At 38.6% G+C, this 24,712-nt stretch overlaps 1 protein-coding gene across 1 annotated transcript in view; it reads left to right on the top strand.

Annotated features, from left to right (window-relative positions):
* The window catches only part of EPHA6 (EPH receptor A6), a 585,002-nt gene that overhangs the window by 280,226 nt on the left and 280,064 nt on the right, over positions 1-24,712 (top strand). Inside the window, exon 5 of the mRNA XM_072138516.1 lies at positions 16,152-16,487. Coding sequence (XP_071994617.1) covers positions 16,152-16,487 — 336 coding nt within the window. The remainder of the gene's footprint in view (positions 1-16,151; positions 16,488-24,712) is intronic.

Genomic DNA, 24,712 nt, shown 5'->3' with positions numbered 1-24,712 from the left:
GAGTATCTCATGTCTGTATGATCTGTTCTAGTGTCTGCAGTGTCTGGATGAGCTTTGCTGCTAGAAATGAGCTGTTCTGCAAAGGGGCTCAGTGCTTTCTTCTCAGTTAACGCCACCTTCGGGCTGGAGTGTTTTTGCGCCTAAATGAAAAGTCGCAAGTGATGAATATCATTAGGCGCATCAAAACATCTGGATTGCTAGGATAAATGAGGGAAAGCTGGTTATTTTTGCTGCGCAGCTAGTTTGGCATTTAGTCGCAAAAATGGCACAAAAACGGTGCGCCTGAATGAAAAGGCGCAAAAACAACAGAAAAAAACGATTGATACATGTGGCCCAAAGTGTGTTCTTAGATTTGCATAGAGAAGGGTTAAAACATGAATATTAGTTGATATAATCCCTTCTCAAAATGTAGTACTAGTAACATATAAAGTGAATATTTCCATTATCTGTGAGGTGCAGCAGCTCCTGTGTGCAGCAAATGCTCCCTGCAGCCTGATGGCTAAGAATCTGGAGATGGGGGAGACACTTCAGGGGGCTGTATCTCTGGTTCTGTGACTCATAGAACCTCACTTCTTTTTTCCTGTGAAAGAAGAGAGTCTCCTCTTTTATATGAATATAAATTTGTGTTTCTGAAATGTAGGAAAACGGAGATATTTATATATAAAAATGGCACCTGATATTCTCACTTTAAACCTGAATATCTCTGGATCCATAGCACCTAGAAACAAAATTCAAGATTCATTTGAAAGAAGAGATTCTCCCCTTTCTCCATGGGGGCCCTGGGCAATTGCCACCTTTGCCTACCCATAGCGCCGGCCCTGACGTCACCAGAAATAACTGATAGATCTTCTCTGACCTTCAGAAACTTCAGGGTCTCAATAACCACCCCACACACTCAACTACCGTGTCTGTGCAATCTCACCATGTGCTTCTGTAAGCGCTCAAGAACATCTTAGCTATCAGTTCTTTACATTGCGCAGATGGATCTTATATGAAATGAAAGAAATTTCTCCAGCTTCTCCTGCTCTATTACATTCTACATGTTTTTCATAATTAACTCACCCTTTCCTGCTCTATAACATGCTACCTGCTGATAAGATGCAGTACCATCAGTCTGCTCCTCCTGATCTATAACATGCTGTCTGCAGATATGACACTACACGCAATCTGCTCAGTTCCTCCTGCTCTAACATGCTGCCTGCAGATAGGACAGATTTTACAATTTTCTCAGCTCCCCCTGCTCTATAAGGCTTCATGTAAATAGGACACTATGTAATCTACTCAGCAACTTCTGCTTTATAACTTGCTGCCTGTAGATATCATGCTTTGTACAATCTACTTGCCTCCTGCTCTATAACATGCTACCTTCTACAAGGACATTATACAATCAGGCTGCTTATCCTGCTCTGTATAATGCTCTTTGCAGATTGGACACTATATGCAATCTGCTCAGCTCCTCCTGCTTTATAACATGCTGCCTGCAGATAGGACACTATATAGGATCTACTCAGATCATCCTGCTCTATAACATGCTAACTGCAGATAGGACATTATGTACAATTTTTATCTGCCCTATAACAGGCTACCTGTAGATACAACATTATGGGGCTCATTTACTAAGGGTCTGAAGGCCGCACTTTTGTCGGGTTTCCTGAATATTTCCTTTTTGCGCTGAATTGCCCTGGGATTTTTGCGCATGCGATCGGATTTTGGCGCATCGGCGCCGGCTTGCATGCAAAAGGAATCGGTTGGCGTGGCCATCAGGCAACCCGACGGATTCGGAGCAGCGACACAGGAAGGAACTCGGAAGCACGATCTTAGTGAATCGCGCCGGACCCGAATACTCGTCGGACAACGCACCGCGGGATCACGACAGGACCGGTAAATAAATCTGCCCCTATGTAATCTAATTCTGCCTGTAGACATCACACTATGTACAATCTACTCAGCATCTCCTGGTCTATAACATTCTGTTTCCGTATAGGACACAATATACAATCTGCTCAGCTTCTCCCGCTCTATAACATGCTGCCTACAGATGGGGCACTATGTACAATCCGCTCAGCTTCTCCCGCTCTATAACATGCTGCCTACAGATGGGGCACTATGTACAATCCGCTCAGCTTCTCCTGCTTTATAATGTACTACCTGCCAATGTCAAGTTTTCTATCATATGAAACATTTACATTTTCTGTGAAAATCAGTCCCTGGCTAAAATCAATAGTTTTCAATTGGAAAAATACTGAGGAACAATACAGTTTCCTAAAAATATTTGGATCATATTTTGTAGATGTCTCCTACGACAGGTGACTGTATCATTATAATAAGTCTCACGGTTCCGATAAAAGAACGATAAAACGAAAATCTCAGAAACGAATGCGAGTTACGTGGAAGCTTCAAAGTCAGAAGGAAAACCTGTTATCTCATTAACTGCAGTGAGGATATTAGATGATTGATGAGGATCTGTAAGATCTAATACTACAAAGAATACAGTGCGGAGGAAATCACAGGAGGCTCCGTGGTGAGGCGTCTACACGTGGGTTAGGCTTATTCTGCGCATAATTCATAGATGATAACAAAGCAATCAGGACATATCCATAAACAGCCCGGCGACACATTATACTGTTACATCTCAGGATTAGAATTAATTGTCCCTCTTTGTTCCAAGTTCTAAATCTTCCTAAATGATTCACTGGATGTCATTACAGCTTAATATTTGCATGAAATCACAGTTTAGCCAGCATAATTTAATGGCAATTAAAAAGCTATTTAATCGTCATGCAAATTGGCATAAGGGCCCTTCAATAAAGAGGGGACATTTTTTTCTATATTACAGTTAAGTAGCCTCTATTTTCTTGGAGGTCCCACAGCGTCATTGATAATATTCTACTTAGTCTAAGAGTTTGATATTTTGCATTAATCTGCGCATAGTAATTACAGGAAGAAATACAATGAATGGACTCCAATGTTTTCAAGCGTTTTCTTAGAACAAGTCATTATTTCAAGTGAATTTTATAAAAAGATGATTATTATAACGAATCTGATCCTGGCGGTAAACATCAATTATGTATTGTATGATGACTATAGGCGTTAAAATACATATATATACACCAGGCAGTCCCCCCGGGTTACATAAAGGTAGGTTACATAAAGATAGGTTCCATAGCATTGTACTTAAGTTGAATTTGTATGTAAGTCGAAACTGTATATTTTATAATTGTAGCTCCAGCTAAAAAAAATTTTGTCCCAGTGACAATTGGAATTTCAAAATTTTTGGTTGTAATTGGACCAAGGATTATCAATAAAGATTAATTACAGACACCTTACAGCTGATCATTGCCGTCTGGGACTGTAAAATTGCCTCCCTATAATTTATTTACTACATTGGGGCATTGATATGTCAAAATGTTAAAGGAGTTGTCCTCTTATAAGAGTATTTCCAATACTCCAAAATTGTTAAAAAAAAGTGGAAAAGAAGGAAAAAAAAATGTTTTATTCAATCATTAAAATTGGTGTACATCCAAGTAGACTTAAAGTAGGCAGACCATCTACTTTGGTCCGCCTACTTTTTGTCTTCTTGAATGTATACCAATTTTAATGATTGAATAAATTTTTTTTCCACTTTTTAATCAATTTTGGAACGCTAGAAAGGTTTAATTTTTTTTGCTCCACATTGGTGCAAATACTAGAACCTTTACCGGTGCAGTAATCTCCTGCACATTGACCCCTTCCTCTCCTTCCGTACACCGAATACATTGACATAGAGCTAAAAAGATTACTGAAATATGGTGAGCTGACTATTTGTTCTTTTTTCTATTTTGTATAAACATACAGGCCAAGCACTCATTATACACATTGGGTGTTTCCTGCATGATGCAGCAAACACCCACGCTAACACCCTGCACCAGCATCAATTGCGGGTGTTAACAATTTAAATGCCTCCATTTAAATGCAGTCAGCACGTTGGCACCACCTTCTTGGGACTGATTGTCACCCCTCACATGACGTCATTGGGATGCTTTCGATCCGTTGCTTTGACAGCCTGAAGTCTATGTGGGACTTCCCAGCATGTCATTCATCTCAATCTATACAAGTGCGCCTGTGTGCCCACAGTCTTATAAATTAGTAAGAAAATCCCCAGTATGATCACCTAGGGTTCAAGTACCCTGGGGAGTGTGAAAATACACTAGAAAAATAAAAGTAAAAAATAAATTAAAATGATAAAAGCCTAAAATTTTGAATCTCCCTCTTTTCCGTAGAACTGATATTAAAATATAATGAAATATAATAATGGTTATTAACAGTGGTGAACTAGCAATGGAAAATAGCCCCAAATGTCAAAATCGCCACTTTATTTGTTATTTTGCAACTTATAAAAGTTTGAAAAAGCTGCTCCCGCACTAGCTGCAGGAGCAGGACCTGGTCTCCGGGTGTCTCTGATGCTAGGGAGATGGGAGATCAGATTTATGTCCGCTTCTCCCTACTCCGATCCTCACAGCATCTCAGTTTAATTAGACCCGGTACAGCTCTAATCAGCACCAGTGACAGGCGGTGGTTTTACTGTGTAATTGGGGCTCTTATAGATGCCCCAGTTACAGGGGAAAACGTGTAAAAGAATAAAGTAAAATTAGAAAAAAAAAGAGAAAATGCCTCCCAGGGGTCTTTTATGACCTCATGGGGGACATGTAAAGCAAAAACACACATAAAGAAATCTTAATTAATATTCATAAAATTACAATGACATTTCCCCATATAATTAAAAAAAATCCCCCGCTACACTAAAAAAAGCATCACCATAGTCGTCCCGTTTCCCTGAGACTATACATATTATATATCAAAACAAAAAAAAAAAATAGGGAATTAATTAATAATGTTCATTTTGAGTTACTTTTAGAAATATATGTACTATAAATTACAAAAAAAAAAACCTTTTTTCCACTCATCCCGAGTATAGACGAAAATAGTTTTAAAACTTTTATTATGTTTAACTAGCTCTATTTGTCCGGAAAAAAACACAGCAAAAAATTTTAAGGTTGCACACAAAAAAAAAAAAAAGTTGTGGCCCTTAGACCGCCGCTTACGAAAATTAGCTAAAAGTGCCCGGTCACTAGAGCTTTTTCAGACCGCGTCACTAAGGGGTTAAAAGGATATTCCCATTTAAGCAAATTAATGTTATCGTTTTTATGATAAAAAGTTATAGAATTTTCCAATATACTTTCTGTTTCATTGTGTTTTTTTAGATCTCTGCTTGCTGTCATGCTATAGAAAGCTTGAATGTCTACATCCAGAGGACAGAAATCTGACCGTGGTCACACAGATGATCAGATTGTTATGTCACAGAGAGTAATCAGAGCTGTGTGATATAACGAGCCGTGCCCCTGTGTGACCGTGGTCAGATTGTAGACATAGAAGCTTTCATAGAAGAACAGCAAGCAGAGAATTACAAAACCATGAGTAATTGAGACAGAAAGTATATTGGAAATTGTATAACCTTTTACTATACAAACAATAACATTAATTTGCGCTAATGGGAACACCCCTTTAAGGGACATGAAACCTATTCAATGCAATTAAGGGCTACAATTCTGAAAACCACCATTGGATTGTCATGAAATAGCAGTAATACTTACCTTGCAGTTGCCCTGACTCTCTTGAGCACATGTATCAACCTGTCTATGTACGTAAAGGTCCTGCATTCATGTATCAACTAAATATAGGACCCATGAAATGGATAGCTGGTCACAGTGGTAGAGCCAGGTATTTGCATCAATGGTCACTTTATGCTGACATCTCTGAAGGCTGAAGAATAGAGATTAGCGGAGCTCTAATGAAGCAACTACAGTAGATTGGCAGGTGATTGCATTAAATGAGTAAAATTTATTTTTATGACATCATTTTAATAAATTCTTGTAACCAATACAATTTTTGTAACCAGTTTCCCAAAAACAATGAAACTCTACAACCGACTTGTAGCTTGTAAGAACTATGCCCATCACCCCAACCTAACGCACCATTATTTTCTTGTTAGCCCCTCCCCCCCAAAAAAATACATCTATTTGTGAATGTGTTGTTGTCTTTGCAAATTTGCATGTAATGTAACATTAAACTGATTCATTTAAGCTGTACTGTACAAAATAATTTCCCGATACATAAAATTCGATTGCATTATATTCTAATGGGGAGAAAACCATATCAGTGAATTAGGGGCAAAAATGCATACTGTGATCCTGTACTAGGTTTATGAGGCTCACAGATTTAATAGAGTATCCGTGGCGTTCCAGAAGTGGTAGAAATGGGTATGCATGATAACAGGAGTCGGACCTCCACCATTCATGAGAACAGGGTCCCATTCATATTCATTCTCAATTGAATGAAATGCCATTCGTGCTGAATTATGTAATACTATATATGTACTAAGATCAAGAATGAGAGTGCAAATATGATGGGTGTATTAAGGCAGTCATGGGCCCTAGGTTGTATGAATATCATAGACCCTACAAGTCTGGATTCACTTACTAAATATGGTACTAGAATCAGCTTCTTTGGGAATAGAGGATGTGTCCCTTCTGCTGCTTTCATTCGGTGGTTTCATGACCTGTAGAGGGCTTTCAAAGGCCCTGAAATGGCTCTTATGTACATTGTGTGTATTGATGTATTAGGATTGAAGGAGTGAAGGTCATTTTCAGTATAAAATTTGGTGTGTGGTTTGGGTGGCCGTGGGTCCCCTAGAAGGCTTGAGCCCCGGGCTACCGCCCAAATTGCCTATAATATAATCCACCAATGGCCATGATACTAAGGCTGACCGATACTCCCATTGTATTCCATTCCGTTACTAAGAATAGGCCCCCCTTTCTTGTGAATGGTGAGGTCCATTCTCGTGAACAGTGGAGGTCTGACCCAACAATATGACTTGGTACAACCCCTTTTATGCTTCATGCTTCTTGGTCAATATCACTTCAGGAAAATGTAAAAAATACAGTCCCAACATTAGGGCCGCCTTATTGCTAGAAGACATATTGTATTATATATATATATTATTCTAAGTAAAATGCCACAGGAGAAAGCCAACACTAGCTTTGCTCATAAGAAATTCTCCTGCTGCAGTGAGAGATTCATAATCGTATTTTAGGACATTACAATAGTTTTCTCGAGTCGTGTAGCTAGAACAACCCTGCTATTACATTCTTGATGAAAAATCCTGTGAGTTCCAGTGACCGTGGCCTGTCAGACAGAGACTTAGATAATCGATGTTTTGTTCACAAGAAACAAGACGGCATAATATAAACATCTGGAAATATCATTATATAGGTTTCATCTGCAGGAGAGCAAATATTTTGACATTTCTGTTGGACAAAGTAAGGTGTTAGCTGCCAAGAAGCAGATATTACAGTCAGGAATTCAATTTGTATGTCCTTTTCCCATCATGAGCGGAATAAACAAGTACACAATGTTTTAGGATCAATCCCTTTGCCTGCCATTTTTTATATTTTTACTGCAGTTACAGAATAGTCACAGAACCCAGTTCCTAAGATTGAGGAAAGACACAAGTCTATCAAGTCTAACCTACTGTATCACTTTTTATTACCGGTGGAAAACATAAGCGTATATCACGTAGCAATATAAAAACAACATATATAGCAATATATAAAAGCAGTAGATATAATCACACTACAGTCATAAATAGTACGGAATCTAACCTCGTATCCAGAACATAAGAAACACAACAGGAACAATACAACATGGTCATAAAGAAAAAAAAGAAATGGATGGTCCAGCCACTTACAAGTCCAGGCTGGGGTTTTTTTTGGAGATGTTTTACTTTTGATTATGGGGAATTCCCCCCCCCCCCCTTACCATCAGTACATTCTCAGTGGCCAGTGGTGAACCTAAGCTCTGTTGTGTTCAGTTCTGTTATGTAGCTTCTGAGGCAAGCTCTTTCCGTCCCATCATGTATCAGGTGATTATTTTTAGTTAGTGGGTTCTCCATGCAGTGTCTTACGCCCATACTGACAACAAGTCTGAAGAGAGACAACTTTTAAGTGGCAGGAAACTGTGCCCTTGATGATGCTCCTGACAAGTTTTCTCCTTGTTCACACAACCTCAGACTCTCTAATAACTGATAACAGTCACAAGTCAGCTCAGGAGAAGAAATCAGACCAAACAATGTATGGTATAATATCTTAACCTCTGCGAACTGCTAGGCAGATGTGTCTACTTTATTCACGTCACAAAGGATTTTTACAGAAACCCTCAGTGGGTTGGACTTGGCATGGTTAGCTAAAGATAAGAAGTCATGTCCGTAGTTCATTGGTTAGTAAATTATAATATGATCATCGCAGGAACAAAGGCTGTTTCTTCTTGTATTGGGCAGTATCGTAAATCAGCCAAGGCCACATTCTTTCACTGCACAGGGCTCTGTTATCACTCTTCATCCATAGTCTGGCCTCATCAGCATTTAGCAAGTATATTAAAAATAAAAACATGTTCATTACACATAAAACAATACTTCACACTCCCATCTGGCTGCAAATGGTGCTGCCCAAGGCAAGAGGCTCAACTCACGTCATGGGTGGCAGACTGACACCAAGACCCCACATCCATCAGCCATTCAGAAGTGGGTGCTGAAAACTAGAGGTGAATAAATTATCTAAGATTCGATTTGTAGAAGCTTCGACAAATTCTTCAACAAATTGGGTTTGGGTTTTAATGAAATTGAGCCGATGCTTCTTCAATCATAGTGGAAACGGGTGAATAATATCCTTCCCCCCTGTAGTCGTCTGATACACATATGCTCCTATCTTGTATTGTAGATGTAGTTTTTCATTTTCCCTTGTCCATCCCCTTTCCCTTAGATCTGGCTGATGCATTACCTAGCTGCCATCAGAATAGATTTAATTCTGTGCCTGAAAAATATCATATTCATACCAAATCAACAGCCCGATGAATATATTGGTTCATCACTACTGGAAACTATTCTAGAAGGCTCCACCAATGGTGCTCGATTATTGCAGCTCAGCTATGATTTCAGCAAACCTATGACACACCATGGATGGAGCCTATTGTTTCCAATGTCATCTGATGTATACTTCTACCACCGGAGGTTCCCGAGATCAGCTTACTGTGGTGGAAGTCTAGAAATGGCCACAGGAGAACAGGTGGCTTCCTTAGAAAGGTCCCAGGCCCCCCATGACCTACACTATACTTCATTTAGATATTTAGCAAACAATTTCTCAACCATTGTGAAATAATAAGAGTAGATAATGTAACAAACTCACCAGCTTATATTTAAGACTGAAAGTGCACAATATGAATGAGAATAAACATAAAAGCAGTGTCATTACTCCCTGGTCTACACCTTCACACTGAGGAGCCCCATCAGCAATCATCTTGCTGCTGTTTTGCTATTCCCGATTTGCAGAACTACTGTATTTTTCAGACTATAAGGCGCACAAAAAATCCTTTAATTTTCTCAGAAATCAAAGGTGCGCCATATAGTCCTATGCGCCTTATATATGAACCGTACTTACATACAACAGCTGCCTTGAACTGTGCACAGGTCTGCCACCTGCTGGTCATTCATACTTATAATCAGGTGCACCTTATATATGAACCTAGGCATTTATTGATGGTGCGCCTCATAGTCCGAAAAATACTGCAATAGGGCTTGAGTTGTAGGCAATAACCAGTCAGTAGGTTACTGCCAGGACCAAAAAATTCCAGGGCAAGAGAAAGGAAGGCAGTGCTAAAAGGGGTGCCCCCCGCCAAAAAAAAAATTACTGATGGGCCCTAGGCACTTAAGCCAAACATCATATGGGGGAAAACCCTTGGATCTAATATTAATCTTTCTCAACACTCGAGAGTAAAATTTGAACCACTTTTATCCAAGTGGTGATCATTTTATAGAAATTAAAGGGAACCTGTCATCAGGATTTTTACATGTTGACAGGTTCCAATAGGCATGTTTATTTTAAAAATGCCATTGTTGTGCATCTGAATAATGCCACAGCTTATAAATTGTTACTTTACCATTTCCTGGTTCCCTCCCAGTAACGTGTGGGGAGCCCCTTTGGGCAGGAAAGCAGTTCAGTAATTTTAAAAATTACCTTTCTGATGACAGGTTCCCTTTAATGAGGGGGGGGGGGGACTGAAAATCAGAGGAATCAATCTAATAGAACGTAATTTAAATTTTGGATTCATCGTGAAATTTATTTGTGAAAGTCACTTTCCCATTTTTGTTTTTCCTTATGATGAAGATATTGTTGTCTCAATTTAATCATTTTTGATACATACTTTAATTATTAGAGAGATACAGCAAAGTTGGCATTGAGCGCGCTGAATAATTACTTAATCAACACTTGTAATTTTGCATTCCTCTAAGTTGCTAATTATTATATTGGATTTAATTAATGAATTAATTTTGTCGCACACGTCTGATTTGCATCCGATAAACAACAATAAATTGTGTTTCTTCACTCATCTCAACATGTCAGTAGATACGGAACAGAGTACGTGATTCTGATGCACCAGATTTTGGCTTAAAGGATAAAACTTTTGAAAATCAGCCAATTTTTTAATGTTTATTTTTATGTCAGTTTGACTTTTGTGTTTATTGGGCTTCCAAAGAAATAGTGTATGAATCTTTTTACTGACAAACACATCATTTATATCTTTTTATTCGTATTTGTTATTTTTATTATTACTATTACTATTCATTCAATTTTGGACAACCTGTATAAAAGTTTATTAAATATAGATATTTGTGAATTGTCAATATTTATTCCTCAAAATGGCACCATCATAACTAAATCAATCCCACCAATCAACAAATTGGCTTTTTATCCACTACCCCTTTGGGAGGCATGATTAAAGGGACACTTTCATCAGTCACTAAACTGCCAGAACCCTCAGTTAGAGAATTAAATATCCTTTTTTGTCATTCCCTCTTTTATCTTAAAACTCATCCATTTACCTTAATTTACCTTAAAGGAAACCTACCATTTAGAATGGTAGGTGTAAGCTGTAAGTACCGAGCACCAGCTCAGGGTGAGTGGTGCCGGTACTTACTTTCGTTAGTGTTATAAACCGTGGTATCGAGGTTTTAACACTTTTTAAACTTTAGAGCAGGAGAGGCTTCGGCCCCTTCTGCTCTAAAGTTTAAAAAGTGTTAAAACCGCGATACCGCGGTTTATAACACTAACGAAAGTAAGTACCGGCACCACTCACCCTGAGCTGGTGCTCGGTACTTACAGCCTACCCCTACCATTCTAAATGGTAGGTTTCCTTTAAGTTGAGAAGAGACAATTTTTGAGATGAGTCACTTTTATAGGCAGGAAAAGGGGGGGGCACTCCACATGCCCTACAGTATAACACACTAATGTACTTAGTATTAAATATAAGAATCTCATCTTTCATACCGAATAGTTTGGTACATGAGCTCCAGATTAAAATCCACTTTCCACCCTTTTTTATATTTCTGTAGCTCACGGAACCACAATCCTAATTTGAAATATGAATTTTAGGTACTATAAAGAGTAAGATATAGGCATCTGAAGTGGCACTCCCCCTTAAGGCTATAAGAACTATCTCAAGCAAAAAGCAACTCTGCTTATTTGAATATGAATTTAGAGTTGATGTTGCACTTTTAAAATGCTGCAGAGTACTGGTAGTTTAAAGGGGTACAGCCATCTGGCCATTCACATTTAATTTAATTCAACTGCCATATATATTAATCTCTTCAGTTGAATGTTATTAAAATTTAGCTGTGTTTTAATGCTAAGTTCCCATGAATGTAGCCATGTTCTCCCATAAAAATGAGATAATTGTCCTTGGATACGACCACCTCCACCTGTGGCAGCAGTAGCCACACATGCTCTATTGAGTCCTGCCTGACCACCTTGATTTGGCATTCATTACCCCCAGACGGCTGTGGAACATGCAGTGACTCCTTGTGTAATCACTCCAGTACTGGGGGTCATATCTAAGGACAACAATCGCATTTATAAGGGTTAACATGACAACATTTATGGGAAATCATCGTCATCCAGGTACATTTTTTTTAATAACATCCAACTGAAGAAATGTATTTATATGACAAATTACTTCAATTAAATGTCAATGCCCAGAATAGACTAGCCCTTTAATGATATCAAAGCTGGTTAATAATTTCCTTTGACTCTTAGGCCAAACCTTTGAAGTCCCATCCAGGCCCAGATACTTTAGGCAGAGTTTGTGTCAGCCATACCTCTTCTTGAGGCTTTGTGATAGATGCATTTTTTTCTAAAAGTTAGAATCTGGGGGTAATTTCTCATTAGGCGATTCATTGGGACAGTTTTCTAAAAGTTATTTATCATTGGTTTTCCTGGAATTTTTTGGTCGCATTCAGGTTTTTTGAGACTTTTCACTGCTAAACAGTCTCACAGGACTATATCCACCTCTTCATTAATCTGAAGTAAACATAGAACTACTGCTAGTGCAACACTGTGCAAAGCCAGAGTCATGACTTGAGACTTTAGCAAAATGTCTCATAAAAAGTCTCATAGTTACTCCAGTCCCCTGCTGTGACTTTTGTATGCATTTTTAGACTTTTTAGGGACTTTTTGAAAAAAAAAGCCTAGCAGGAAGTAGACCATAGCAACATTTATTAAAGGGCCAAAGCCACTTTAATGAATCTGATGGACAACAGAGCTCCAAAAATAGATATAGAACTATCCCAAGAAGCCGCCTAATGATAAATGACCAAAACATATTCATTAAAGGCGCTTTGGCCTGTCTGGGTCTTTTTTCAGCCTGGGATTTTTTTTTAAAAAGTTCCCAAAAGGCTCAAAATGCATAAAAGCCCCAGCAAATACACCAGCAGGAGACTGGAGAATCTATGAGACTTTTTATGAGACTTTTTGCAAAACTCATGAATCTGGTTTAGCACAGTGTTGCACCAGTAGTAGCTCTATGCTTACGTCACATTAATGAAGTGGTGGAAATAGCCCTGTGAGACTTTTTAGCAGTGAAAAGTCCTAAAAAAAAACCTCAATGCCACTTTTTTGAGACTTTTTTTGAACCAAAAAACCAATGATAAATCTCCCGGATAGTGAGTATCACTCTTTTTAGCCATTACTGGATTAGTATAGATAGCGGAGGCAATGTAACGGTTAAGCAGGAGTGCCTACCTGGAAATAAGTGTCATTTTAAAGTAGACTTCATGCATTCATTTTAAGAAAACAACTTTAATATTATTGTATGTGATTCTTAAGAAACAGAACATAGAGATCTTATATTACCGGCACATCTCTGTATCCCGAGGCCTATCAGTACAAGAAACCTTGAACAAACAAAAGTAAATATAATTTCATATCTGCAGTATCTCTATTACAGTATTATATCCACATTGCAGACCACAGTGTGTGTACGATGCCTCTCATTGAACGCGATGGATGCAGATCCCCTTGATTATCACTTAGCACGTCGGAGCTCGGGCTTTAGCATGACAAGGTTTCTTTATCACCTTGAATTGTTCTGTGCATGAATGGAAATGAAAAAGAGTTATTGCGGTACATGGGTGAACATAATAACAGCGGTGGCAGCATCTGCTGAAATATTGTGGCTTTAGGGAGCAAATAACCGCACGACTATCATTCTAATGGAGAGGCAAATGCTGATGTTACAGTAACCGGAGGATCTTAAGAAACAGAGACTACGCAATTTCTTTTTAATGGAAGTTTAAGAAATGTATTTCTTTGTAAATGAAAAGATGCAGAATTCTATTCATTATTCTGTTCTTTATTCAGGTGTTACATATAATGATATGAATTGTGCGTCTTTGGGCACAGTCTATATCTGAGAAATGTGTTAGGATTTTAAAAAATACCTTATAATTTTCTGTCCATTATGATGTCTCTGAGGTATTCTCATTTTAATCCATATGCAAATGAGGCAGTTGGTGCAACAAGGAATAGAACAGTAGTGTTGTGGGTGCTAAGGACATGACCTTGGTGCACCAACTGCCTCATAAGCATGCAGATTATAGTGGGAAATTCTTGAAAATGCATAATGGAAATATATTATAAAGGTATTGTATGTTGAAAAATTAAAAGTGCATTTTACTACAACATGATGGCAGTAGATTTGAAGGGTCTAAAGACATTTGATTGAGGGCTACATCAAATTGGCTTCTCAATTTATACCTTCAACAGAAAGTTTTAATGTGTAGCATATACAGTACATCTACCCACAATGTACACTTTGATGCAGATTAACTAATCTTATATTCAGACTGTCACTACACAATAGATTAAAGAAAACCTACCAATAGGAATCTACTATTAGAAGTAGATTTGATGGTAGATTCCACCTTCCTGCCTCTGCCCTAATCTGTAATGTAATAATCCTGGAACCTAACTTGTTAAAAAAATTATTTTAATAATATGTAAATTAACAGCAGAGGCTACTGGGGTGTGTCCTAGCCTGGCCGGGCAATGGGAGCTAAAGCTACTCCAAACCCTAATAGCCTCTGCAGTTAATTTACATATTACTAAATTAAAGTTTTTCACAAGTTAGATTTGGTTCCAGGATTATTAAATTACAGATTAGGGCAGAGGCAGGAAGGAGGAATCTACCAGCAGATCTATTTCTGACAGTAGATTAATCATGGTAGGTTTCCTTTAAAAGTGCAACAAAAGGCTAATGCTGGATTATAAAACAAATGTATCTTAAAGGTTTTCCAGGAATATTATTGATCTTTATTGTCAGGATAAGTACCAAATAGTTCATTGGTAGGGACTTACTTCCAGGCCCAGTTGTGTGGAGTCACGTGAACAGAGCACACATAGAGGTTAGCAGTTGGCTTTGTGTCCTTACCTGGTCCTGTCAAGATCCCAAATTTGAGCGGTCCGACGAGGAAGAAATTCGGTGCGATTAATGAAGATTGCGCGCCCGAGATCCTGCATCCGTCGCTTCCTCGCCGAGAGTTCACCTTCTTTTTCCCAGTGCTTGTAAGTGTGTGTCTTGCGACACAATTCTAAATTTTAAATCTTGCGCGTTGTCCGAACCCGTCGGGTTGTCCATCGGCCACGTCCCCTGATTTCAAGCCAGCGCCGATGCGCCAAAAATCCAATCGTGTGCGCCAAAAACTGGAGGCAATTCAGCGCGGACCCTTAGTAGATGAGTCCCATTGTGTGGACCAATACAGGGATGCAGTGCCAACTACTGGCAACTATGTGGTGTTTGTTTCTGCAGACATTGGGGTATTTCAAAATATATTAGGATAGGTGATTAATGTGAGATTGGCGGGAGACCAACTCCTGGCACTGCCATCAATTAGCTGAATGTTCAGCTGAGGGATGTGGCTTCTCTCAGTATCTCTCAGTAACACTCAAAGCAACACACACTGAAGAGCTGAGGCCACTTCATCAGCGGGGTTGGCAGTACCAGAGGTCAGCTTTCTGCCATTCTGATATTGATGTTAAGATTTGGAATAAGTCCTTAAGTCTTTCATATGTATGTAGAAATAACTTTAGTCTAGTTTTCATCTAACTAGAAAAGAAATCTTTATCCAAAGAGTAAAATATTCTTAGGGATGTAAATACTTTTTAGCGTACATGGAATGGCAAACATTGGCATTGGCGAGTTATCATTGCATTGCTTGGGCAACAATCTATGAGCCATATTTTTTCTATATACCAAGTAGTGCCATAAATGTCCTCTTTGGCACAGGCGGTATTATATTCTGTAACATATAAACCTTGCTTGATAGCAGTTTACCATAAAGAAAGAAGCACCTGTTACACGCGGCTTTTGATGTTCCCTCTCTGTAGTATTGGACGTACTTTATGTTGCTTGCCTTGGCTAGATTTCAGTCGGAAAATAGATGAGATGTTAAAAAGAAACATGAATTTTTAACACATTTTAAATTAAATCATTAGATTTCTTGAGCTAAATGCGATTTCATAAGGGTCTGAAGTAAGTGCTCTTGGCAGTGCTCGCGATGTCCCGGTAGGGGGCTGATTACTAACTAAGACTTGATTATTGGAGAAATGATTGCTTCATATACTTCTACTGGGAAATCAAAGTATGTGCCCAAAACAATGAGCATGAAGGTGGGATGTCACCCAGATTGTATTAATTTGTTACATACTCTTTTGTTTATTTTTGGCTTGCAGAACCACCTTCAGCTCCAAGAAATGTCAATTTTAACTTGAATGAAACAGCCTTGTATTTGGAGTGGAGTCCACCGTTTGACACCGGAGGTAGGAAAGATCTCATCTACAATGTGATTTGCAAGAAATGCGGGTCAGACCCCAGCCAATGTGAGCTATGTGGTGGGGGAATTCGATTTGTACCTCGACATTCAGGATTGGTTAACTCCTCGGTCACGATCCTGGACTTCTTATCTCACGTCAACTACACTTTTGACATTGAGGCAGTTAATGGAGTTTCAGAGCTCAGCCTATCTCCGAGACAACATACGTCTATCACCATTACCACAGATCAAGAAGGTAAGTTGGGCTTTTTTTGAAAAGTTTCTTGAATTGCATTGGGAACTAAAGTTTTAAATACTATAAGAATAACTGAATGGTTGACTTAACTTTTTGATGATCTATAAAGTTATTGAGGAAACTAAAACATATGTCATTGAGAACATGTCATATATTGTATCTTTAGAATATTCTAAATATTTCCTGTAAAAATAAAATTAGATTAAAAACATGAACCCATATAAATTATTCTATTTACAGTAGAGTACTATATGTATGTAACACAAAATAACACATAGTTCTTTGGTTGTGTGTAAACCTACATTAGGTCTAGAGTTAGCAGAATTATTTTGCCAAACCTTGAGCTTTTAGAATGTCAATTTTGAATGGAATATTTCCTGTAGCACCAAATAAATAATAGATTTCTCCAAAAATGTTGACACACTTGGAAGAATATTTAGTGTACTTGGGGTGAACAACCATGGAAGTACCATAAATTGTCTTTTCTTTTACATTTTGCAAAACATATCTGAAGTTAACTGAGCTCAGAACTTCATTAATGTATTTTGATACTTAAAGGAAATCAACCAAGTAAAAAAACAAAAAAAATGTATTAATACTCACCTCCGTTCCTCTTCACCTTGATCCCGGTGCTGTTTGTCACTAATCTTGACACGCCAGGGTCACCAAGAAAAGAAAGTTATGAATAGGAGCAGAGAGTAGGGACAAAATGTCCGGCGTTCCGGGCTGCTAATTATGCATGCCCTTGCCACCTGAATTCACACCTCTCAAGTGACGTCACCTCGCTCTCCCATAATGGGAGATGGAAGTGTGGGGATGTGCATAATTAGCAGCCGGAGCACCTGGCATATTGTCCCCACGCTCCGTGCTGCTAATTATAACTTTCTTTACTAGGTGATCTGGGCAGGATCAAGGTGAAGAGGAATGGAGGCGTGGGGGCATGCATAATTAGGAGCTTGGAGTGCCGGACATCTTGTCCCCACGCTCCGTGCTGCTAATTATAACTTTCTTTTCTAGGTGATCTGTCTGCGCCAGAATCAAGGTGCCTCTCCTATTTAGCGTCTAGGGGAAAAGTGTCTGATTATGGAGACCCGACTCCTTAATGATTACTGAAATGGGTGTCCCCAAATGCTCCATTTTGAATAGCAATGCACATGCCCATTGCTTTTTTTCAATTTTACTTATGGAGATCATCTCTTCAAGTTTTTTTTTTAAGTATTGAAGTAGTAGTTTATTAATCTTTAAAAGGACTTATTGGCCAACTAATGTGCTGGGGTATAATGGTTGATGTGCTTGGAGAATGAATATTGGGTTATAGGATTCGGAAGTGTCTAATTTTGTTTTGGTAGAGAAGATATGAAACCCCAAAGGTGCCCGGCAGTGGCTTATTAACATTATTTCAATTTGAAAAGCAGGAAAGCTTGACCAATAAGACTATGTATATGTAAGGGGACATTGAAAGTAAAAGCTATTGTCCAAGTGGAGATTTGTATCTACTTGGCACAGTAAATACAGAATCCAATGCCATCTATAAGTGCACAGCAGAGCTGGCAGTGTGCAGTGACAGAGCACTGTTGGCCGCCACAAGTAATTAGCGTAACAATAGGCAGCACTTACCAAGTCATTCCTAACCAAATAGCTTCACTTCTTAGAATAGAGAAGACCTTTTTGAGCTGGAGCATTGCCACTTTGTACAAATGAAGGCCAATTATCCACAAGGGACGGTGAAATTACAATAAGGGAAACAACAATTGGAAGCAGAGAAGAGAAGGAAAACAATCTAACATCCTTTTATAGATGCAAAACTGGTTTTCTCCAAAAAGATATGAGTTGGCAGTATGATTGGTATTCTCTATTCTGACTTGTCCAAAACTTGGCAACCTTAAATATAATGCATGTGCCCAATACATTCATATTTTATTCACATGTCCTACCATTATACATGCTTGGAATTTCGAGAGCAGTTCCTGCAATTGTAGAGTCTAGACTTCCTGTATTATTTAATATACACTTTATGTCAACTGAAAATTTATGGCCTGTGCCCAGTGTTCTCTATTGGAATAAATCTTATTTGCATCACGAAGAAGCTATCACATCAGAGAATATGTTTTCCATGCTGCTAACAACTTTACAGAGTAGACTTAGTCAGTGTATGTACCTGTATAGGGGTAATAATGTAATCTGAACCTGAGGAAATGCTACTTCCCTCTACAGAGCACTGCAGAGGTATTACATATCCCCCAAAAAAGCTATAAATTTGACACTTATGTACATTTTCCCAAGTAGATGATCTTATGCAAGCACATTAGTTTTGTTTTATGTGTAATATCTGTGCTTGTTTGGACTTGAGCGCCATCCTCCATCCATAAAGTGCAGCTGAGGATGTACTGATAAGTGTCATTCTTTCCTTCCTAGACTGAACACTATTTTACTCCTTTCCTAAAAGCCTTAATTGATTTCCACCACACCCACTGTTTCCTGTGGACTCTGGTCTGGTTTGCAAACAGTTAATCCACTATGATGTACAGAATATTTCCCCACACATATTTCTGCCCTGTCTGGTTGTCAGAAAACTGATCCATTCCTCTTCTGGATGAGGATCTCATAAAAAGTTTGATGGCCGCCTGTGTATTAATTAAGTTGTATTTTGAGATAGCTCTAATTCATCTAGACTTCTATATCTTAGATTCTTGTCCTGTTTTCTAACTATCTGAATTTCGATTCTGTGCTGCATTTGTCCTCTTGGTTCTGACTCATATGTTGTTGACTTTGCTTGTTGACTTTGTACATTGTACTGTCCTGTCTATGTCTCTGTTTTCAGAAGTTGTCACCTACCACTTAAGATAGGCTGGGAAATTAGGTAGGAAAAGAGGTTACATCTTAGGGCTCACTGTGCTTATCTGACTTTCCTGTCTATCTGACCTTCCTGAAAATCCATGTAAAAACTGTAAAAAATTTAAAAATAAAAAAAAGCCATGGAAAAAAAGTATCCGACGTCCCTATGATTTAATTATATAACCCATCCAAACAACAGGCCAACAATATAAAAAATACAAGCAGCTCCTTAAAAGGTGGGCACATCTGCATCTACATGATCTACATGAATATTCTACATATAAAAATAGAAAAAAGTTGAAGGACCCAACACTCATGATCATGGTAAGGTTATGCAATACAAAAAAATGCATTACCTTATCATGACCATGAGTGTTGGGTCCTACAACTTTTTCTATTCGTGGATCACATTTCCAGTTCATTGGATTACATGCACTCCACGCCCTGTTTTCTACCTGCACCATACTTTTTTACGCATTTTTTTTAATGAATGTAATATTCTATATATAACACTATACCCCAATGTTTCTTAGCATTTTGGCCTTCTGTTCGACTTTACATTAGTTAGAAGGCTTTTCAATTTCCCATTTCCACTATAGGCTAAGAAAATGACAACAATAATGAATATGCATGTATACATTTATTACTTTTCACAAATGAAAGTCGGTACCACAAATCCAATTTGTCAGGTTGCACTTGAGAGGACGGAACACCTACATAGAAGATAACAGATTATCAAGGGCTGTAAAGCCAGTTTTGTTCTATTGACTGCTGGTAATTTATTTGACCTCAATTTACTGGCAAGTATTTTCTGAAAAGTTTTCAAACTTGTTAGAGAACTGTTTATGCAATTACATCTACTTTTATCCCTATGGAGGATGACGATTACTTGTCAAGGTCCCACTTCTCCCGAAGAGGCAAGAAACCTAACCGGAGGTGCTGACATTATGTTCTGATACAGAATAATATTAAATTTGTTGGCTGATTCAGTCACTAATATTACAACTCTCTGAACTAAATATATTTCCTGATTTATGAATAATATGTCTGAAGATTGTAATATAATAGAATACTCTTACTACCAACCTAGTAGGAGTGGGTTCCATTATACACTACTGTATCTTGTACCTTGTGTTCTTTTATAATGATATCTCATCTTATAAGAAACGTTTCAGTAACAAACATTTAAAATCTAAAGTTTTTGGAATATTTTCTCAAAGAGCAATAGTAAAATAACAAAAGAATAATTCATCAATACATTTTTAAATACACAGGCAGTCCCCAGGTTACATACAAGATAGGGTCTGTAGTTTGTTCTTAAGTTGAATTTGTATGTAAGTCGGAACTGTATACTTTATCATTGTAACCCCAAGCTAAATTTTTTTGGTCTCTGTGACAATTGGATTTTAAAAATGTTGGGTTGTCATTAGAATCAAGATTAACAATAAATCTTAATTACAGACACCAGTGATAACTGTTATAGCTGATCATTATAGCCTGCCTAGGACTAAAGTACAATAAATTACCAATATCCAGAGGTCCGTTTGTAACTAGGGGTCATCTGTAACTCGGGTGTTCTTAAGTAGGGGACAGCCAGAATTTCAAAGTGATTTGTTACTTTAGATAAATTTCAGTTTGTATCTCTATGCAAATGCAAATCGGATCATCCAGGCCATGGCCATGGCGGCTGTGCACCATTTCTTCTTTCTACACCTCCCAGCATCGCATAAAACCTTCCCTTTACAAAATGATTAAAAATCCCTATATAATATAAACTTATAAAGAATAAAACAGGACTTTGCTATAAAAAATTGACATTTCTCGAAACTTAACAATCACATTAAAATGAAAAATACATACAGGCAGTCCCCAGGTTACATACAAGATAGGGTCTGTAGGTTTGTTCTTAAGTTGAATTTGTATGTAAGTCGGAACTGTATATTTTATCATTGTAATCCCAGACAGAACTTTTTTGGTCTCTGTGACAATTGGATTTTAAAAATGTTGAGAAGAATCTATATTAACACTAAAGATTAATTGCAGACACATTTAATAACTGTTACAGGTGTTTATTGTAGCCTAAGGCTAAAGTACAATAAATTACCAACATCCAGAGGTCCGTCTGTAACTAGGGGTCATATGTAAGTCGAGGGTTTTTAAGTAGGGGACCGCCTGTATTTGGAAATTTTATATAAGCTTATGACTTGTGGTGGGATTTATGGGCTGGTAGGTGTCATTTTTATCTTTGAAATCCTCAGTTTTGGGGTCATAATATCACAATTAATGTCTTTAACTGGTACTTTAATGCTGCCAAATTTGCAAAAAGTAGTAAAGTGGGCTTTTCTACACTGGATTTATCAATATGGACTTTTTGAAATATTAAAATTTTAACATTAAGCTAAGCCCATTAAAACAATGAACTTGTCTTAAAGGGTTGCTACACTAGTGAGTGCCGCTTCATGGCCTTTGTGGTGTCCATAATCATTTCTATCCCTAATATCAGGCTTCCCTTATAATATTGTGTTCGTCTAACGCCATCTTTTCGACCCCCTATGGTTACAAGTCCAGGCACGTTTACAACTGTTGCAGCCCATAGAGTTCTATATCTGGTCTGATTTCATGTTGCATTAAATCACATTTATGAGGCATCTAATAACCCGGTCACAGGCAGAAGAGCTGGTCATTCCACACCCCACTTGTCTAAGTGAAACTTTATAAACCGAAGTCTGTATTTTTAATAACATTTCAGACCCATAAGTTTCCCTGTGCCGCCTCGAGGAATATGGTTATGTTTTCTGTTTTTGTAAATGAAGGTTAGTCTCTGCACCAGTGCAGCTCACTGTATCTAGCTACATTGGGAATGCAATAAGATGAAGGCAGTCGCACCAGTAATCATTTCTTTTGCTGTTTTTGGCATTTGTTGCCGGCTGTGAGCTCAAATTCTACAGCAGTACAGTCTAGCAATTTCTCACCTGAAAATCAGAATGTTACATACCGTTAACCATTTCAGACCTGTAGACATCAGGCGGATGGCACAGCCAGGTGAGTATCTTGGATGGACAGCTTTTCATTACGAGTTAGGCAGTAAATGAGATGCATGTCGAGAAAACATGAAGCTCCTATTAATACATCTCCAGTTGGAAAATTGCTTCCTAAAAATAATCTTGAGAATTAGAAATCTTCAAGCGTAGCTGTATTTTTATATTTCTTGCACAGAAACATTGTGGAACCTTCATGGACTACACAAGTTTTGTTTCTCCAGATCTCCTTCAGATTGACTAGGTTAAGTCATAAGAGGCATCATGGTTTAGGCTGAATTAAAAAAATTATGTATACTGAGTATTTCCATACAATTATAACCTTGCCTATATGTTTTCCACAATATTTATTCCTCATAGTGTCAGAACTCACAAATTGTTCTGAATGGGATCAGGTTTCAGGCTTCTGTACCCCCAGAGCTAGCCTGCAGTCCTACTCCCCTTCCCTGGCTGCAGCGGCGGTCTCTGTGGCCCCCGCGCTCCGGTGCGCGTGACCCCGTCTCTTAGGGCGCGTCTGCGCAGGCTAAGCGAGATTTAAAGCACCAGCGCGCCGATAATTGCCACTGGCAGGCCGTCTGCCCTGATAAATTCCCTAGCCCGTTCCTGTGTCCCCCACTGGATCTCTGTGCCTCGGAGAAAGCTTTTCTTCTGTGTTCCCTGCGATTAAAAGTTCCACGGACAAAGTCTTGCCTGTGGAGCAACCTGGTGGTACCATGCTGCAAGAAGTCCCACTCGCTTTGCGGCGGGCTGTGGGGAAAACCGGGTGTCACATAGACTCCATTCCCAGGTGTTTTGCTTACGTCATCGTCCATGGTGGTTCATTGGGTCCACTACCCCTGACCTGTGACACTTGTGATTGAACCCTCCCTTTAAAGATCATTCCTTAGCGAAAGATAGGTGGGAGTTTGAGTTTGTTTTGTCTGCAGCTGTGATTTCAGTGAGGGATGGCTGAAGCGATCAGTGCTGGAGGCAGTGTCCATTGTCCCCTTTATACTTGGCCCAGTTCCTTCAGAAGGTATTGGTTATTCAGTCTGATCTCTGTTATCTAGTGCTCTTGCTAACTTGTTGTTTGCTATCCTGTGTATTTGACTTCTGCTTTGCCTACTGACCATTCTATTACTATTCGATTCTGTACCTTTGCCGCTTTCTTCTCGTCTGTCTGTATCTATTGTTTGTTTATCAGTCTTATGTGCTTCCTGGTGTGACCCCAAATTCCCGGTCTCAGAATTTTTCGGCTAATCACTGTGTACTAGTGTGAACACTTGTCTATATCCTAATTCCTGTTACCAGTACACTCCACCATCCAGCAGCTGCCAGACAAAGTAAGTCTTCCCTATCACCTTGTAGGGTCACTCAGGGTCAAATAGTAAGGTTCCTGATAGAGAGTTCGCCCTTGTCAGGGCGTCCTTTTTTCTGCTGCAGGCAGTGTCATAGCCCGCAGAGACATTACAGGGGTAATTCACCACCACTTAAATATTTTGAAAGCAAGTGCCAAGCCTGGTTGTGGGTGTGCTGTTGCTGGACAGGTCTGTTACACATAGTTCAAGTAAAAAGCATATTTCTTAAATTTTGCAGACTTTTGTACGTAAAACGATTCCAATAAACACTAAAATTACTGCAAAAAAATAAATAAACAATGTTGGCAGAAAAATTGTTCTGGGTTTTAAAAAGTGGTGACATGGAGTTTTTTTTCCTACAGTGTTTTCATCATGTAAAAGTAAAAAAATTCTTTACATACAATATACAAAAAATAAATATACTAAAATTTTACTGACCTGGAGAATAAAGTGTATACGCTGCACAATGAACACATTAACAAAAATCCTAAAAAAAAAATGTTTCCCAATTACCCTAAAAAGGTTAATATATGCATACCCATGTACTTTATAATGGTGCCATTAAAAAAAAATTCAACTGATCTTGCAAAAAATAAGTCCTGATTATGTGTCAAGACACTGAATATGTGCAAGTCCTGTGCTTCCCACAATACCTGTCCCTGCCTATTTGTCCACACTGCACAAAACCACAAGTGACAACTGGATGACAGTCCCAATTCTGGGTACATATACAGAATATATGTACCAATATCTAGCAACTAATACAGACAGACCTACCTATCGTTGCTTTATCTCAGAGTACCGGTGGATGCGGTAAATCAAGTGAAAGACAATTATCTCAAAAGTAAGACGGCTTCAATCACACCAGACACTAGCACTAGGACCCGGAGGCATTCAGAACGCGGGAATAGGAAGGAGAGCATGAGTACACAGTGTCCCGAGTCCATAGTGGTAACATAGTACAGTGGAGGCATTGTGGCAGCAAAAAACTGATGCAGGTAATATATAACCTATA

This window comes from Engystomops pustulosus, chromosome 2 (genome assembly GCF_040894005.1).
Source record: "Engystomops pustulosus chromosome 2, aEngPut4.maternal, whole genome shotgun sequence".
In the NCBI taxonomy this organism is placed as follows: domain Eukaryota; kingdom Metazoa; phylum Chordata; class Amphibia; order Anura; family Leptodactylidae; genus Engystomops; species Engystomops pustulosus.
The sequence above is the reverse complement of the archived record's forward strand: the minus strand, read 5'-3'. Positions and strand labels throughout refer to the sequence as shown.